At 38.7% G+C, this 18,036-nt stretch overlaps 2 protein-coding genes across 2 annotated transcripts; both read left to right on the forward strand.

Annotated features, from left to right (window-relative positions):
- Positions 1 to 911: 911 nt before the first annotated feature.
- On the forward strand, positions 912 to 10,781 carry LOC137287266 (cytochrome P450 3A21-like). The gene is made up of 14 exons (XM_067819499.1): positions 912 to 1,038; positions 2,122 to 2,209; positions 2,708 to 2,760; positions 3,111 to 3,207; positions 3,531 to 3,644; positions 4,159 to 4,247; positions 5,462 to 5,613; positions 5,811 to 5,944; positions 6,198 to 6,291; positions 6,813 to 6,970; positions 7,266 to 7,354; positions 7,934 to 8,071; positions 8,265 to 8,415; positions 9,014 to 10,781. The coding sequence occupies exons 1-14, from the start codon at positions 965 to 967 to the stop codon at positions 9,092 to 9,094; spliced, it is 1,512 nt and encodes a 503-aa protein (XP_067675600.1). The 5' UTR covers positions 912 to 964; the 3' UTR covers positions 9,095 to 10,781.
- A 1,251-nt stretch (positions 10,782 to 12,032) lies between these two features.
- On the forward strand, positions 12,033 to 16,500 carry LOC137287821 (cytochrome P450 3A19-like). The gene is made up of 5 exons (XM_067820208.1): positions 12,033 to 12,056; positions 13,838 to 13,926; positions 14,568 to 14,705; positions 15,158 to 15,308; positions 16,420 to 16,500. The coding sequence occupies exons 1-5, from the start codon at positions 12,033 to 12,035 to the stop codon at positions 16,498 to 16,500; spliced, it is 483 nt and encodes a 160-aa protein (XP_067676309.1).
- The last annotated feature ends 1,536 nt before the right edge of the window (positions 16,501 to 18,036 follow it).

Genomic DNA, 18,036 nt, shown 5'->3' on the forward strand with positions numbered 1-18,036 from the left:
CGTGAAAACATCCCTTTGACTATCCATAGTATTGAGATCACCTATCACAGCAATGCTCCATACCTTCACATGAGTAAGGGGCGGAGGGATATCCTTGGGATTTAGGCGTTCATTCGTCACTGCGAAAAAACATGTTCGATTCCCTGGGCACAATGTATGAAGGCCATTTCTGGGCTCCCATTTCTGGTATCTGTTGGAATAATGCGAAATACGGTGTACAAATAAACTTACATAGGTAAAAGAAACACTATTGCTCTGCTCGCATTTACACGGAAAATTACAAAACGAGAAGACCGATTGTGATGTCACATATATTGTGACGTCATGGCATAGTTATGACATCATTGGTTCGACGTCACAGCATCAACTGTCAGTTCACCTGATGAAGAGGTCTGGAATGACCGCGAAAGGTTGTGTTGCAAAGAATTTAAATGAAGATTTATCAATAAAAGATCTTGGTCAAGAAAAGTAAAGATTTGGGGCATCGAGCATGGTTACTGAGGGACACGCCATAATGTGTTAACTGTAGCCACATCACATTGATACATATGTCAACAAAATAAAATAAAAATAAAATAATTAAAACCAGTAGGAAGAGCTAAACGGCTCAAACGTGCAGTGTCATATCACGAACAAGGACTTGTCTGTCAACTGGAACAGTGTTTAAATATGCACTATATGAAATGACTGATAAACCTGTACACATCAGTCTTGTAAAAAGATCCTCAACAGGATCGCCCACAACCAAAACCGAGCCCCAAACTACTGTGTAAACAGTACTTACTCTACTTATGGCTAGAGTAGGCAAATGCGATTTTGTTGTAGTGAAGGTCATCCCTTTCTCGTTCACATGCACCCGTCGCCGTCAGGCTGACTCGTCCCATTACGCCATAACTAGGACACGTGATTATGTTTTTGTCGGTGTTATAAAAGACCTGCTTACTCGTTTAGACGTCATATCGACATGGAGATCTTGGGGCTTGTGAACGTACCGCTGTATCTCCTACTGTGCTTGGCGGCCACTGTTCTGATCTACATGTGAGTTGACAACTTTATACATAGACGAGTGTTTGTATTATGGCAACGGTTTTTATGTTCATAGGGAGAAAGACTAATCACAAAACAATACTATTTCTAGAATGAATACACTTTGTAAAATTGTGCAAAACCCAAGTTTTAACATACTGTTAAACGGTCACCGCTGACGGTTAGAACTGGCATGGCCATAGCTCAAAATGTGCAGAGCAAATATAATGCGCATGTACGTGTGTTTGTTCGCGTGCATGCGTGTGTTTGTCTCCCTGTCGTTTGCCCTCTGTGTGTATGTATTTGTGATTCCTGTGTGTGTTCATGTGTATGCTCCTGTGTATGTTTTCTTGCATACAAGTCTATCTGCCTGTCCGTCCGTCTGTCTGTGTATGACGTATGCCGCTTTTAGCAACATTCCAGCAAACGTCAGAATCCAGCGGGGAACACCAGAAATGGGTTTCACAAATTTTACCCATGTGGGGATTGGCACTCGAACCTTTGGTGTGACGAGCGAACGCTCTAACAACTAGCCTACCCTACCGCCCGACATTGCGTGCGATGATCATTATATAGGGGATACACGGAATGTTCCAAGTGGTATTACCCTTGCAGAGAGGTTACTACCATCACTATCATCATCACGAAGAGCTTAGTTTATATTATCACCTTACGATCTACACTACCACTCCATTTCTTACTTCCGTAGTGATTCCTTTCTAACGATTTGTCATGAATTTAAAAAAGATTAATTAATCAATTTATTAAATTAATTAAATATTAATTGCTGTTTGATACATTTCATGTATTTCTTATTTGTTTCAACAACAAAATCAGGCAACATTACATGCTTTCATGATATGGAACATAATGGAGTAAGTTTCCAATATTTACTGAATCCGTGCTGAAAACGGCATAAAACGCTCTTCGTTGCCGTCAAGGTGGCGACATACAGGCTAATGCCATACACTGTGCAGTTTCGTCAATTTGAACCTTTCCATGTCAATACTTCGATCTTAATAAGTAAGTATGCTCTTATCCTCAAAATATTCATTTGCTGCTATCTTCTTCTATTTGTCTGATTGTGATTTACAGATATGGAACATGGAACTACAATTACTTCAAGAAGCAGGGAATTCCGGGACCAGCACCAACGCCTTGTATTGGAAACAACACTGGTCCGGTAGGTTAAAAAATAAATCTAGTCTGATAGATTTGTTATCCATCCAAACAACTAAGTTTTTAAAAATTTAAACACTTAAAAGAAATGAATCGTTGATGCCACAAAATGTGGAATGTCCTTCGACAATCTGATGACTACACAGAGGCGAGTCCTGAAGTCTGCTAAATGACCAACAGGCACTGACTTCGTTGACATATCCAGTGAATGCCAATTGTAATATTACAACAGACTAGCTTGTTTGGGCGCTAAATATTTCAAATTCACAACTGATACATATCAAAGTAACACTTCGAAGAACGTACGTAGCGGAGAACAACAGATTGCCGATATCCGATTCCATTTATCGCCTTTTTAGCATATTTCTACATTCCTTTGAAGATTATCTGTCACATTTTAAAACAATTGATATGGCAGATGGTCCCAGCAGTCAATTTTCAACATAACATAATTACAGCAAGAGAAATATTGCAGGAAAGTGTATTCACGTCTTTTTTGCAGAGTTTCGGCCATAAACTGTACCCCTGGAGTAAGCTATATGGATCTGTTTTTGGGTATGTACATATGTATTTACACACACACACACACACACACACACACACACACACACACACACACACACACACACACACACACATACGTACATACATGTAGTCAGACAAAGCACACTGATAAGTCGCTGGTAAGCAAGTAACACATACACCTAACTGATATAACGGGGAATATGGAACAGCATAGTATTTAGATTAACTGGAGTTTACTGGTATCTAAAACATTTTTTGTAAAACATTATGTTGAAACATAAACATGAGCATGGAAGCACGTCTGTAAGGTAGGCTAAGAGGTAGTAAGTGCCTTGTGTTATCTAAGCATTTTTGACGTTGTCATTTATCACATTCTGCAGAATCTTCCTTGGAAGGAGACCCGCCTATGTTATTTCCGATCTTGAAATTCTGAAAGAGGTTATGGTCAAGAGTTTTGACCGTTTCAGAAACCGCCCGGTAAGCAATGTTTTTTTTTTCAAATTAGTGATAAAGAAGGCCCCTTGGGCTGGGAGTAAAGATTATGTATCACACAAATGAAACAAAGTTGAACTTTTTACCACGTTTACTGTGTTCTGTCTGTTTACCATTTCTGTGGTCTGGACGGCGGGGTAGCCTAGCGGTTAAAGCGTTTTGTTGTCACGCCAAAGCTCCAGGTTTGATTCCCCTAAATCAATGTACAATGTGTGAAACCGATTTCTGTGTCCTCCTCCGTGATAGTACTGGAATACTGCTAAAAGCGGCGTGAAACTAAAGTCACTCCCTCACATTTCTGATTTCAGGTATTTCAATGGCCCCATCCCTTCAACTTATCTTTGGTAAACTTAGAAGACTCTACGTGGAAGAGAGTGAGAACTACCATCAGTCCTACCTTCACTGGTGTCAAACTTAAAGAGGCAAGGGACTCTGTTCGTCTTTATATTAACCATATGGAGAATGTATATGCGTTGAGTAGAATGAATAACATTTACAACTCGATTTTATTCCATTTGTGTTTATGCTGGAAAAAAAACATAAATTCGCTTTGGTAGAATGAAGATCAGAACATTCCATTGTTGAAAACAAAACCAATAAAAATTTAGAAGTAGAAAAATCCAAACTGTATACAATGACAACTGTGGCCTGTGAACGAATTCAGTTTATGTAGACTGCGTGTGACGTCCTGTACGAAGGCTGGTGTATACTATTCTATCACTGCTTGGTCTCGGAGATCGGAGGTTAACAGGATAGACAGCTGCAACATATTACTGACTTCGAACTGACCAGTGCTTGTAACCATTCGAATGCGGTAAATGTGTTGTCCACTTGATAACGGTTCGCAGGTTTTTAAAGTTGGATATAAGTAGTGCCACAATGTTTGACTGCTATAAGTATTGTAGAAAATATTTGAATTTTGCCTTCTGTATTTAGATGTGTGGAGCCATCAACGATTGTGGAAGGACTCTCACAACAAACTTCTTAAAAGACATGGGGAAAAGCCGTGGAATTAATGTGAAAGAGTAAGTGCATTAGTATTGTTTGTAGGTTCGTTAAGAAATATTTTTATGGCTGAAAATCTATGGAACATACATGTCATTGCTCATGCTGGTCACAATCCGAGCATGTAATCCCTATGTTTTTTAATTAACTATATATTTTGAAATAGTTAATGTGTGAGACAGATATCTGTAAATACCGAATCTGAGCTAGATAAACCAGTCACACAATAATAGCACAATGACCAATTATCACAAAGTTGAAGACCAAAGATAGTGGTTGGTAGGAACGTCAAAGATCTAGTGCGATGTCGACGTGGGAGCAGTCATCAGACAGTTTTATTTTGTGTGAACGGTTATGTTGAGGGATACATTAATTAACGGGCTTATCATGAAAAGCTAATGATCACAATCTGACTTGTCCATTTGTCGCTCTCAGTAATGATCCAACTTTATGACGGTGATATTTAAATAATCGACTCTGGCCTAGACAATCTGGTAACTGCGAAAACATCGACTTTGCCTTTCAGTATAACATACTTTTAAAAGCAGTAGGGGAACCTGAACTTTGAAGTGTGGTTGGAAAGAAAACCCATTGCTAGCGTTGCAATGACATTCATCGTCTGTATGCAGCATCATTTCATGTTATCACCATACGCAAACACAATGCATGGGAAACACGTGTACAAAGTGGGAGCCTCCTACACGTGCTTATGGTGTCATTATGAATCATATCAACAAACCACTGTAGACCATTTTGTCGATAATTTTCTTGCATATGTGCATGGTCAGGGTATATAACGTCATAAATTGTAAACGTGAAATATTCATGTCAGACTCCAATCAGCTAACAAGGGGGAAAACTGAACGAACATCTTTGCTTTGAATGAAATCCATGTGGTGATGCATTCTCATTATTATATCAACATTGATTCAGTCCCATATATCGACAATCGTACATTGAAAGTACAGTTCCTCTACTTTTTTGACGGGTATACTAATAACATTTTCCTAAAGGCTCAGTATTTTACAAACGGTCTTCATCACACACAAATTGTGTCGTCTGTCGCAAATGTTGTACAACGACTGCCTTGTTCATGTTCAAGTTCATTACGACAGTGAGGTCCTTTGGGATTTATAAAACCTGGATATGTCAATAATTAACGGTTGGAGAATTGTTTTATTTCATTGGCACTTTGCCACATATACTCTTTCTAGTAAATTTTGAAATGTTTTAGCTACTTTGGAGCTTTCTCTATGGATGTGATTTGCCAAACTGCCTTTGGAATTAAGGTGGATTCACAAACTGATTTGAACCACCCGTTTGTCGCACACGCTAGCAAGTTATTCCGACCAACAAAACTGGCACAGGCATTCTCAGTAGTGTCAGGTAAGTGAAAAGGAAAGTGACTTCCTGTAACATATCGCCCGTATGTGACTCCTGTAACAGTAGTGCACACATTAAAATGTTTTTCTTCTCTCTTCTGTTTGTATGCACCTTTTCACAAAATCACGACCAGAATGCCATTGGTGTCGGTACCTGGGCATTATTTAAAGATTCAAATGGAGATATATTTCTGTTTAAAGCTGCTGTTCCAGCACTTGAACCAATCATAGCTAAGCTCGGCTTCGGACTCTTTCCACGAGACACCGTTGTGTTCTTTGAGTCGATCACCGATGAATTGATGAAACAGCGGCGAAACGATAAAACAAACAAACAGGTAATATTAGACGTATCGCCATTATATATGAGAGAGAGAGAGAGAGAGAGAGAGAGAGAGAGAGAGAGAGAGAGAGAGAGAGCTAGAGAGAGAGAGAGCTTCGGAACTACGGGGGTCGCATGTCCTTTTTCTTATTATTAGGAGATCAGAAATGTCAGAAATCATTTCACCATATATCAATTACATGAAATTCTGTATTATGTGTTTGGAGTGTCGACAGTATCGAAACTTATGGTTTCAATATTTATATCAGGGAACCGACTTCCTGAAAATGATGATGGATGCTTCAATGGAAGAGGGAAAAGATGACAACTCTAATGATAAGACAGGCAAACATTCAATCAGGCGTAAGTATGCAGTTTATGCAATTTGCAAGCTGTGGGTGTCGCACTCAACAAGTCGAAGTCACCCATAGTGCTTAGGGGAACATTTTGTCCTAGTGGTTGACTCAACTGATTGTGGTCTCGGGAGGCATTCATGGTATCGCAGCAATCGGCATTCCCTATATTTGGATCTCTCAATAAAATAGGCCTCATAAGTTCAGAATGTATTTCCGATTACGGATATGTCAAGTACCGCGATACAACGAGGTCGCAGGCTACCACTATACAGTATTGGGACAGGGAACAGAACTCCAGGCCGTCTGCAAGTCATTATTCTGTCGTTATAAAATGATAAAGCTACCTTCTGGCGTCATCCCATTATTACTAATAAAAGTATGCTGCCATCTACTTTCCATCGAATGAGAGATTTAGGAGAGTCATACAACGTAGGTGATGTGGCAGATGTTCATTTGACGTCACGTTTTTCTCTCTGTTCACAAAAAAAATCAATGTTGAAAAGGAATGACACAAGTTTCAACTTACAGATCTGTCGAAGGATGAAGTAGTCGCTCAGTGCATAACGTTCTTTATCGCTGGTTATGAAACTACAGCGTCCACCCTTTCCTTCTTATCTTACAACCTGGCCATGAACCCGGATGCACAGGAGAAGGCCTACAGAGAAATCAAAGAAAAGTTGGGAAATGTCAGTATCCAAAAGAACAATGCTGTCATATTCTAGCTGTTGTTTTTAGTCTCGTTTATGAACTTGTCGAACTGTGGATAATTTATTAATCATCTGTTTCATTGACTGACATTATGAAATATAAAGATACATTATTATTAGAGCAAGCTGTGTTTTATTGTACTTCTAAAGTACAGCATCTGGGTCACAGAACCCTTTCAGCAAGGTGACACACCAGAATTACAGAAATGAGTTATTTGATATTGTTGTCAAGGTAACCCAACAAAGATATATTTAAAGACTTTTTGTTTGTCAGGAGGAACCAAACTATGGTAACATTGGGAAACTGAAGTATCTGGACAACGTGATCTCAGAGACCCTCAGACTCTACCCGCCGGGTTATGTGTAAGTGGAAAATATGTTTTACAATAGGAGTGTTAAGGCAAGCTAGGGTACTATCCATCACTGTGCATCATGTTTATAGCATAGGGCAACTTGGTTTAGAACGACTAGTTTGACGGTGGGATTTCTGATTAGAATGGATCCCAGCAACCTTTGCTGGTCGTAAGAGATGATAATAATGATCGTATCGTCAAGCATGATCTTTGATCACAATACTCAACATTTTGTTTTCTGTTTCAGGATCGATTATTTATATACAGCTGGAATATTGTTCTGTGAACTACACATACTTTATTTAAATGTAAACAAAACAGAGTCAGCATAGGTTAGATTGGGAGTGTTTCGTTACGCTGCAATATATCTGAATACTATAATAATTTAAATTGACGTTCAATTTAAATCATTCATTGACATAACATGTATAATGGATACCAACCGTAATGATCAGTATGGTGTTGAACAGTACTTACTGTCTGATAATGCCCATGAATATATTAGCTAAGAATCTCGTAAGAGAACATGTCAAGCGTCAATGGACATTTTGCAACTTGCTCCAAGCTTATACAAATTTTTACTTTTCAGGAACTCCCGAATTGTTTCTGAGACCACTCAAATCAAGGGCCTGACTTTCAGTAAAGGTCAAACTATCTTCATTCCTGCGATGGCCATACACAGAAATCCTGACATCTATGAGGATCCTGATTCCTTCAAGCCAGAAAGGTATAGGGCTGACGTTGGTAGTTGGTTACTAGAAAACATCCTAACCATATAATATCAGATGGTCAGCCTTTATTCACGTCACTTTCCATTTCCGGGATAAACTTGTTAGCTGAGCATTTGTTATCTGGATGACAGTGTAGCACGTGTACACTTAATTGTTATATTTGAATAACTGTAAGAAAATGTACTTCAGGTTTGAAGATCAAGACAAAACTATTGCCTTCCAAGGTTTTGGATTTGGCCCCAGAATCTGCATTGGAATGCGGCTTGCCCTGGTTGAGCTTAAACTAGCCTTGATCAGTGTTCTGAGGGCCGTGAAGTTTGATCGTCTGCCTGATACACCGGTAGGATTCACGTTTTAAAAATATATTTTCATCATCATGTCATTGTCCAACACGTGTTAAGAACAATAGAAAAAAGAGTTGTTTAAAAAATGAAATAGATTTCACATCGACCATATTAACATACACCATGTTGGTTATCAAGCAAACGGCCGGATTAGTATATGCCTGGGCTCTCTTGCAGAGGTCACGTTATCATACCAGCTGAGTTATGCATGAAACCATTGTTCTTCATGCAAGCATACAGCATCCCTTTCGTTCGACATTTAACCTCAGCCAGTTCACCATACAGACTGAAATGGATGCAAACCAAGCTGAACACATTGTGTTCATAATGAAAATGACCACAACAAGTCACGACTAATTCAGCTCTTTTTGAGTTAAAGAATAACTTTTGATTCACAGGTTTTTAATCAATTTCTTTTGTGCTGGCGTAAGGACAGTTTATTTCTAAAGAAACTTCACGAAACGACTTTGGAATGGAAAAAAAGATAGTTTGTTTCTGAAGGCAGTCCATAGATCTTTGCTTTCGTATAGGTCATAAACAAAACCACACACTCTTGTTCATGTTACAACTGCATATGCCTTGGTTTGTTCACAGGAAGTACTGACGTTTACCCAGAATCCAAACGTTCTTCAAACAGACAAGGACATCATACTGAACGTGTCTCCCAGATGTTGAAGACGGCACGAAATGCAACGGCAGTCCCCAGGATGTCTCATCCAACTTTAAATCAGTGGGCATCTTGAAATTCTGGAACAATCGTGTTTAAAAAAATGTATCGGAGAAAATAATACAATTTGTTTACATTTTACGACCAGCAACCAATGAATGTACGTGCTGTAGCACATTAGATTAGTCGTCACTGAAACTGAATGTTGAACATTTATTATTTTGCAACTAGTCACACCGAAAATGATTCGATTCTCGAGATGAGTATAATGTGTGACGCTCTGTTATCCGCCGCGATGTTGCTTTAATGTTGCTATTAGGGGCATAAAACTAAGTCACTATTCATACACAGCTATCGGGAAACGGGAAACAGTCTGTCGTACAGACCCTGAAGCAAATATATCCAAGAAAGCCCACGCAAGTCTATTTATTTTTGGCATGTCTATATTTCCTTAGTTTCAGGCTGAAAATGAAGATGTCTCTGGGCTCCATTTCATTATATTACATTTGTGTTAACTATGAACCTTTTCCAGTAAAATGTCTTCATTTCAGAGACTAATTGTTAGTCTAGGGAAACACCAGGGCATTCAATGCCCGCATTCAAGTGGATAAATTTGAGATGGTTTCCTGCTTCCGTGACAAACATTTCATTATAGCTTCTGATTTATAATAACACACATCCAGCATAGTAAAGCTGACGCTGGCATTTTTCAGCAACGGACGTATTCTGTTTACTTCAAACCAATGCAAACACAAGAGGGCTCGTAACACAAAAAGAGAACAAGAAAGTGTGAATATTCATTTCTCTGTCATGCAAAATCACGTACAATACGTTTATAGTAGATGTTTAAAATTTAAATGCTTTGTACTGTATGTATTCGTATCAATGTATTTAACACATTCTAACTGCATTTGAATATCCATTTGTCTGTCACATAAAATCAAGATGGCAAGATAACCAAGGGTCTACCACCAACATGTAACATGTATTGTTGATTGATAATTGTATCTAAATGTTTGAAATGTATACAAATGCACTGAACATATTCTAAACACTTTTTAAGATCTATGAATAAGATCACTATGAATGGTGTAACATATACTGCATATTTGTAATTTTTTAGAAATGTTTGCGCTGTGTATATTCATGCAAATGCATTGAACATATCATGTAACTGCTAACTGCTCACACTCCCTGTTGCACATTTGGTGTAGAAGCTGTACCTACAAGCTAAAATTATAGCAGGGATGTTTGTAATTCAGATGAACACTTATTAATACAGAATTCTCAAAAGAATTGTTTGTTGCAATACCACCACTACGTTGCTTGCTGGGGAAAAACAAACGTAGAATCGATGGTGCCACTGTGGGAAGTGCCACAATGGGGAGTGTGAATAACGACTGTATTTGAAAGGTATAGCTCAACTCATGAAAACGTAAAAAAGTGTTTGCTTATTTTAGGAGTTTACTTTAACAGGAGAATGTGAAGTCTGTAAATCATCACGGTTTGCCTGTCGCTTGCTTGACATATGTTTTTGTTGCAGTATTTTGCAATTCGGGTGCACACTTATTCATACAGAATTTTCATGGGTCTGTCTAATTTGCTTTCTTTACCAACTTTTAAAAGCTCTATATGCTTGGTGTTCTACACTTGTCTGTATCATTTACACAGAATAAACTCAATCATTAAGTTAAAGCGTTCCTGTTCATGATCCAAACAAATGTGTTTTAGAAATACCACTACATTTCTTGCTGGAGAAACACAATCATACAATCGATGGTGTACAAATGGGGAGTGTAAAGACCGAATGTGTGTTTTTCAGAAAGGTATACCCCAACTGATGGAAGCTTAAAATTGTTTGGTTATCAACAGCGTTTGCTTCAAAGAGATAGTGTAAACGTCTCAAAATGATCACCATTTGCATAATGCTTGCATGACAGCTGTTTGATCAAGTTTGAGAAGAGGTTAAAATCGGGTGAATACGAGGTTCGTCAATTCACAGACACAGGCCCGAACAGCAGCATGAGTTACAAAGGACTTGCCTCCCGCTGTATATTGGTGGTACCACAATACAAACTATGTTTTTCTCTCCAAAAATCAAGCTTTCATTATCTGACTCAGTTCCCTGAACAGATTAGCATGATATTATCCATCAATGGTGTGATCTTTCGGGGAGTCGACCACCGCTAGGACACTCGAAGATAACCATGTTGTTGTGCTTAGTAACAATTGGTTGATTTGTTGTTTAAAGCCACAGTCATCAATATTTGAGCTATGTGGTGGCGGTCTGTAAATATTCATGTCTGGACCAGACAATCCAGTGATCAACAGCATCGATCATGAGTTTCTGATGGTCAATTCTAACCTGCATCTTCACGACTACTATTGTGGCGGTACGGAATACCCAGTCGTCTGTGGCGTCGCAAGCCCTCGTACAGTTGTGATCCTTACGGGAGTCGTGCACCAGAAGGGCACTAGAATCACAGAAAGCATTTCTCTCTGTGTGTGCCCTGAAACAGACTTTATCACTTTTGGAGGAGTAATGGTTACATGTTTCCAAATGACTGCGAAAGGTGTTCCCAGGACTCACTGATGTAAGTCCCAACGAAAGATAATGAACCTGGTTCGTCTCTAACTGTAGTCAGAAGTCTTACAATGCTGCATGTTTAACCCGTTCGTACCCGTCTGATTCCTGAGAATATTTTTCAACTGTGTCCGCTCTGTCCTGGGACGAAGTAATCATTTACAGTCATATCAGGTATTTCATTCAACGTTACGTTTATAAGTTACAGATGAGCCATCAGTTGGACGTTTACCGTTTATCTGTTTATCTGTTGCTAACAGTAAGCTACGTTGCACGGTGATTTTATCACTACTTAATCATTATGACTCTGACGACAAAGTGTCAGAACGACATGATACAGCGGCAGTAGCACATCACACGGAATGACGGGATACGGAGTAATACACGTGAGCACTAGAACGACAGCATTTTGTCATGAAACTTTTGACCAACGGCAGAGGATTGTCACGTGGAGACAGTAGATTTATAGAACTGAATTGCAGTTACGTATCACCACAGCAGAAGGAACACTTTGTGCGTCGGATGGAAATATCAAATGACAGTAAAGCACACAGATATCTGTAATAAGCAAAACACTGTGGTCATGTCCGAGGCAAGTGCAACAGACGATATAATCAGAGAATTATTTATTCCTATAATCAGAGAGAACAACCGTGAAAATTCAAGGAGATGACCCGTTCATGTTCATGTTTACTTTGCACATTACCGCGTAAACAAACCATACATGATTTGCTACAGTACTTCTGAATACTAGTTAACTGAATCACTGCATCATACATGTGTTCTCAGAGGTGACTTTTATATTGTTCAACACGTGTGATGAGGAACAATAACAATGACTTCCTTAACAATTCGTCACATTGACATACAACGTCTGGGTTATCAAACAAACGTTTGTATTACCATACATCTGGGCTCCTGAGTAAAATTCGGGTTATCATGCTATATTGGGGTTATGAACGTCTTCTCACCCTTTGGTAACTTACTCACTTCATTTGAACATTTTCCATTGGCAAGTTCACTATACCGATTATGGCGTTTTCGTTTTGACAGCCAGTATTTTTATTGGATAGTAAGAAAAACCAAAATCAAATCTCTTTAAACTCAGTTTTGGTTATAAAAGAATTTTTTTATTTCCAAGATTTTTAGAGAATAGCTTTTGTGACAGATAATTTCTGAAGGAAATTCACAAAATGGCTTTGCAATGGAAAAACAAAGGTTTGTTAATACATCTTCAAATTGTATACAAACCAATACTTACACATGTTTCGTCACTCTATATCAGTGGGCAATGGAAATTGAATGTCTGCTTTCTTGTATTGTAATTATGTTGCACCAAAAGAACAGCACTGCACTTTCCTGATGAATATTGTCTTGGAAAATTAAATGCTGAAAAATGTAATTGTGATATAACTGCGAATTTTCTACGAACCTTGTATTGGGACCCTCGACCATTTTTTTCCTGCCTTAGGGACGCAATTCGGACAAATATACAGTGCTTTACTTCACTGGGCTTCCAGTGTTCCATCTGTGAGCCGATGGCAGCTTTTGTTTCTTGTCAGATACCTTCCAACTCCCGACCCCTTTGCTTCCGTCTTTGCCATCAGTTATTGCAATGTTATTATGGCCAGAATTGTCAATCGATCTTTACATTGACAGCAACAGAGAATTCCGCAGTAATGTACAGATGTTTTTTTGCATCACATCTACATGTAACCAAGGACAAAATGAAAGGTATTCCGTATTCCAGTATATCCCTATCTACGTGTAAATATCAAATTTCTTGCACTCGCAGCATCGCAAAATTCCGGAAATATTATGCATGGCAGGCTTAGACCTTTTTCTTCACTTCAAGCCATAAAAGGCGACTCAGCTTGTCGTAAGAGGCGACTAACGGGATCGGGTGGTCAGGCTCGCTGACTTGGTTGACGCGTGTCATCGGTTCCCAATTGCGCAGATCGATGCTCATGTTGTTGATCACTGGATTGTCTGGTCCAGACTCGATTATTTACATACCACCCCCATATAGCTGGAATATTGCTGAGTGCGGCGTAAAACTAAACTCACTTGCTGCATCTCTGTAACGTCCTCTGCCGTCTCTCTAGCTCAAACGTTATAATCGCTTTTCTGTATACTGGCACATTAATTGTCTGTATTCGTTTGTTAGGAGGAACCAAACTATGACAACATTGGGAAACTGAAGTATGTGGACAACGTGATGACAGAGACGCTCAGACTCTACCCTCCGGCTTATATGTAAGTAACAAGTGTTATAAACTAGTGTTAAGGTAAGATACACCACTCTCCAGTATTCTGTATGACGTGTATAGCACAAGTTGACTACAGTTTAGAACGACTACTTGCACGATGGGATTCCTGGTTAGAATGGTTCCCATCAACCGTTGCAGATTCGTTGGTATGGCTTCGAACATTGATTGCGCGTTATTTAACCACGACGGAGCGGGTGTTTGATCACAGTGAGGCGTTCCAACAAAAAAATGCACAGCCAAACGTTATTATATCGCAAAATGACATACATCAAACTGCCCGTCTTCGTAAACCCAGTCAGCAGTGTTTATGGTGTGTATATGATTTTGTGTTTTATTTCACCTTTTACATTGAATACTATTCATAGTGCCATGCGAATATTGTTCATTGCTTGCCATTGAATCACGACGGAGCACAGATTTGGTATCTGAATACTATTTAAAAGAACGTTTAACCTAAATGAGACACCCATTGATTTAAAATGGACGATAGTTACTGTCATAAAGAATCTTAAACATTGTCTGATAGGGCTCCCTAAATACACTAGCTTTGACTGTAACCTGACAAAGTTCTCCTTTTACATCATCGTTCCAATCTCCAAACCTATCCTTGCATATTTTTTATTTTAGATTTGACCGAACTGTTTCTGAGACAGCTCAAATCAAGGGCCTGACTTTCACAAAAGGTCAAAGTATCTTCATTCCTGTGATGGCTGTTCACAGAAATCCTCAGCTGTACAAGAATCCTGATTCTTTCAAACCAGAAAGGTACATAAATAAATAAAAATAGACGAGTTCCCGAGAATAAAAGTAAAGATTCACTACAATGTCAAAATATCAGATGGCTCGTCTTCCTTCAAGCAATTTTCAGTTTAAGGGAACGTCTGACGTGCCGCAATTCGTTGCGCGGGCAAGAGATACGTCGGTGGGCATGTCAACAAAATATGGGTTTGAATCTCGAATCCTGAAAGTGGCATTATGCCATGCATGGCAGTAACGCATATTAACACATATAACGCATATTTTCGTTCACGTATACTGTGAACCCTTGCACAGTCATTTGTTAACAACCAAATCCCCCCTCCCTCCCCAACCACCCCTTCCCCAATTTACATTGACGAAGGATTGGTTTTGACACCTCTTTTGTCAATTCTTAGCCTTCACTTAACTTGATTGACAGAAGTATTATATTCAAGTACTTACAAGAAAATGTGTTTCAGGTATCAGGATCAAGACAAAACCATGGCCTTCCAAGCTTTCGGATTTGGCACCAGGACCTGCATTGGGATGCGTCTCGCCTTGCTTGAGCTGAAAGTAGCCTTGATTCATGTTCTGAAGGCTGTGAGGTTTGACCCTATGCCCGACACACCGGTAGGATTCTTTCATTATTATTTTTCACAAACATACATTTTATCATCTTCCTAAACAATGTTAAGATGTTCAGTTCTTTTCTTACAAGAGAAACGTCACATGCTGCAAAAAAGAGATACAGCCGAAATATTCTCCAACTCTTGGTGGATTAAGAAAGCCCCACAGACATGTTCATTCGACAATACCAAGTCTTGATTCCCCTCGAAAACAGATTTCTTTAAGTCTAAAGGGAAACACCCCGCGTGGTTGCTGAAGGGGCAAGCATACCCTGCCCGTCATTCATAAAATATGGTGTAAATGGAAGTATTTGTCTGTCTCATGCTGTACAGGAATACTCGTACCATGCGACGGCGCCTTTAGACTAACCAAACAATCAGCTACTGATGACACGGAAAATTAACCCCGTTAATTTGGACATACGACTATTTCTTATACTTGCTTATGAGCAAAGAGAAAAGTTTGGAAAATAATGTGTTTTACACCACATTGAGGCCAGTTGTAATGAATAAACATGACCTTTGGAGCTAACAATGAACTTAAGTGATGTATCTGGAGGAATGTCTAGTGAAAGGAACATCCATTCTTGACTTTCCAAGGCAACGAATTATGTGTGGTGTTACGGAAAAAATGTCTTTGAAAATTATATGAATGAATCACTGAAGATCAATGGACAAATAAAACCGAAACTACAACGACCAGAGAATCATGTAATGTCTGAGTTGTCACCAAACCGTCCGGATCATCACGATCTAAGGATATCATGTTACGCTAAAGTTATCATACAACCTACTAGTATTACTGCAAATGTACATGTTTTAAGTACAGCATTTAAGAGTGGCCAGTTGTTCACATTGACCACATATTTGAAAGTATGCAGTTTCATACTGACTTTGCCAGCCTATACTGCAATCAATACATTCTATTCAATTCGAACGGACTTTGATATAAAAATTTGTTTTCACAGCTTTTTAGAGAATAGTCTTTGAACAGACTTTGCAATCACAAAGTTTGTTTCTGAAGGCAGTTCATCGACAACTGTATTTGTGCCAAAGACACAACCACGAACTTTCATTCAAGGTACAACTACATATATGTCTTGGTTTGTTCGCAGAAAGTACTGACGTTTGCTCCGAATCCAAACGTTCTTCAAGCCGAAAAAGACATCATACTGAAGGTGTCTCCCAGATGTTGAAGACGGCAAACTTGCAAAGTCATTTCCCAGAATGTCTCATGCAATTTTAAGTCAGTGGGCATCGAAAACCTTGAAGTCTAATAATTTTGTATCAAAGGAGAAGCATTGCCCTTCCATGATGATGTTTCAGCATGAGTTGATTTTCGGGAGAATTAAACGCATAAACCTTTCCTATGCAAAAACAGTAATTGTGACACATGTCACAACTATCACAACTTAAAATCTTGTTCTCGTCACAACATACACGCTGTGCTATCAGACACCCAACCCGTAAGACACTCAATCCGTAAAAGTGTCACTTGTTTAACTCGGGGCACTTCAGTGAGACAAGACAAGACGATCGTTTATTGTATTTTAAGCCACAGGTCCTTATACAAGAGAGTTGCATACAGCGTTGTGATGGATAAGTGAATACATAACATAGACAGCTTGGTTACGAAGGGTGAATTCATTATTTGCTGTTAATATACTAGTAAAGGCTAACAATGATGGTCTGGATAGATAATACTTTGGGATATACTTGTAACGTAAATCTTCATAAAACGCATAGTCAAGGATAAACTGTACTTCATCTTCAACTGAAGAACTGCATAAAGGACAGATTCGTTCAGATTTTGGGATGGACAGTTTTCTACTTCTATTTACCATTAAGTCAAACAAGCCTATCCTGTATTTGGCAAATATGTTTCTATTACAGTTAAAAGTTAGTTTAGATAAATACAATTCAGGTGGTATTAGAGTTTTAAATGTTCTATATTATTCATAACGAGAGCTACTTTCTAGAGTGAAATGCCATTCCTGATAAAACATATTTACCGCTCGACCACAAAATTCTTTGAAAAACATAAAGACATCCCCCGCACCCTGGCTTATCCACACCAGACCATACCCATGAGAAAACAGAAGATTTCTTATATGTGATGCGCAAGACGTCTTACCCATATTATCTAGATGAATCATCTTATACCATATTTTTGGTATTTTTTTCAGTATTTAAGACATTGTATTTGTGAAGTAATATACACGGGGAGTCTCCCGCATTCACCATAAACCATATAAATTGGAATGACGGGTCCAACACAAAAATACTTTTTGCAAGCTATAAGGTGTAATCTCTCCAAGTAATCGTAGCGTTGAAATCCCCACAGTTCCGATCTAAATAATAAAATGGGTTGTACCTGGGCATAAAATATATTCGGAGTAAACATTCCACATTCCTGGGAGATAGATAAAACTGAAACAGTAGCTTTCTTTGCACGTCGAACCAAGTCAGGTACACAGCATTTTAAATTCATCGTAAGCGGAAAGATTATAAATATGACTGTGTTAGTTTTGTCTAAATTAACAGATAGCTTCCAGTTTGCAGAATACATTTCAAGAACATTTAGTTGATTTTACAAACCGGTAATAGTTTCGGATATCACGATAACATCGTCTTCAAATAGAAACGTAAACAGTTCTATCATATCTGGAAACAATTGCACACCTTGTTTGCCATTTTGCATAACATCGTAATAAAATTCGTTAATGAAAAAC

This window comes from Haliotis asinina, chromosome 6, assembly GCF_037392515.1.
Source record: "Haliotis asinina isolate JCU_RB_2024 chromosome 6, JCU_Hal_asi_v2, whole genome shotgun sequence".
NCBI lineage: Eukaryota > Metazoa > Mollusca > Gastropoda > Lepetellida > Haliotidae > Haliotis > Haliotis asinina.

Excerpts from the sequence above, each read along its gene's own strand:
- LOC137287266 (XM_067819499.1), top strand. The coding sequence starts at position 965 with ATGGAGATCTTGGGGCTTGTGAACGTACCGCTGTATCTCCTACTGTGC. Across the intron at positions 3,208-3,530 it reads ACCGTTTCAGAAACCGCCCG|GTATTTCAATGGCCCCATCC; the intron begins GTAAGCAATGTT and ends TTCTGATTTCAG. Across the intron at positions 4,248-5,461 it reads CGTGGAATTAATGTGAAAGA|CTACTTTGGAGCTTTCTCTA; the intron begins GTAAGTGCATTA and ends GAAATGTTTTAG.
- LOC137287821 (XM_067820208.1), top strand. The coding sequence starts at position 12,033 with ATGACGGGATACGGAGTAATACAC. Across the intron at positions 12,057-13,837 it reads CGGGATACGGAGTAATACAC|GAGGAACCAAACTATGACAA; the intron begins GTGAGCACTAGA and ends TTCGTTTGTTAG. Across the intron at positions 15,309-16,419 it reads ACCCTATGCCCGACACACCG|AAAGTACTGACGTTTGCTCC; the intron begins GTAGGATTCTTT and ends GTTTGTTCGCAG.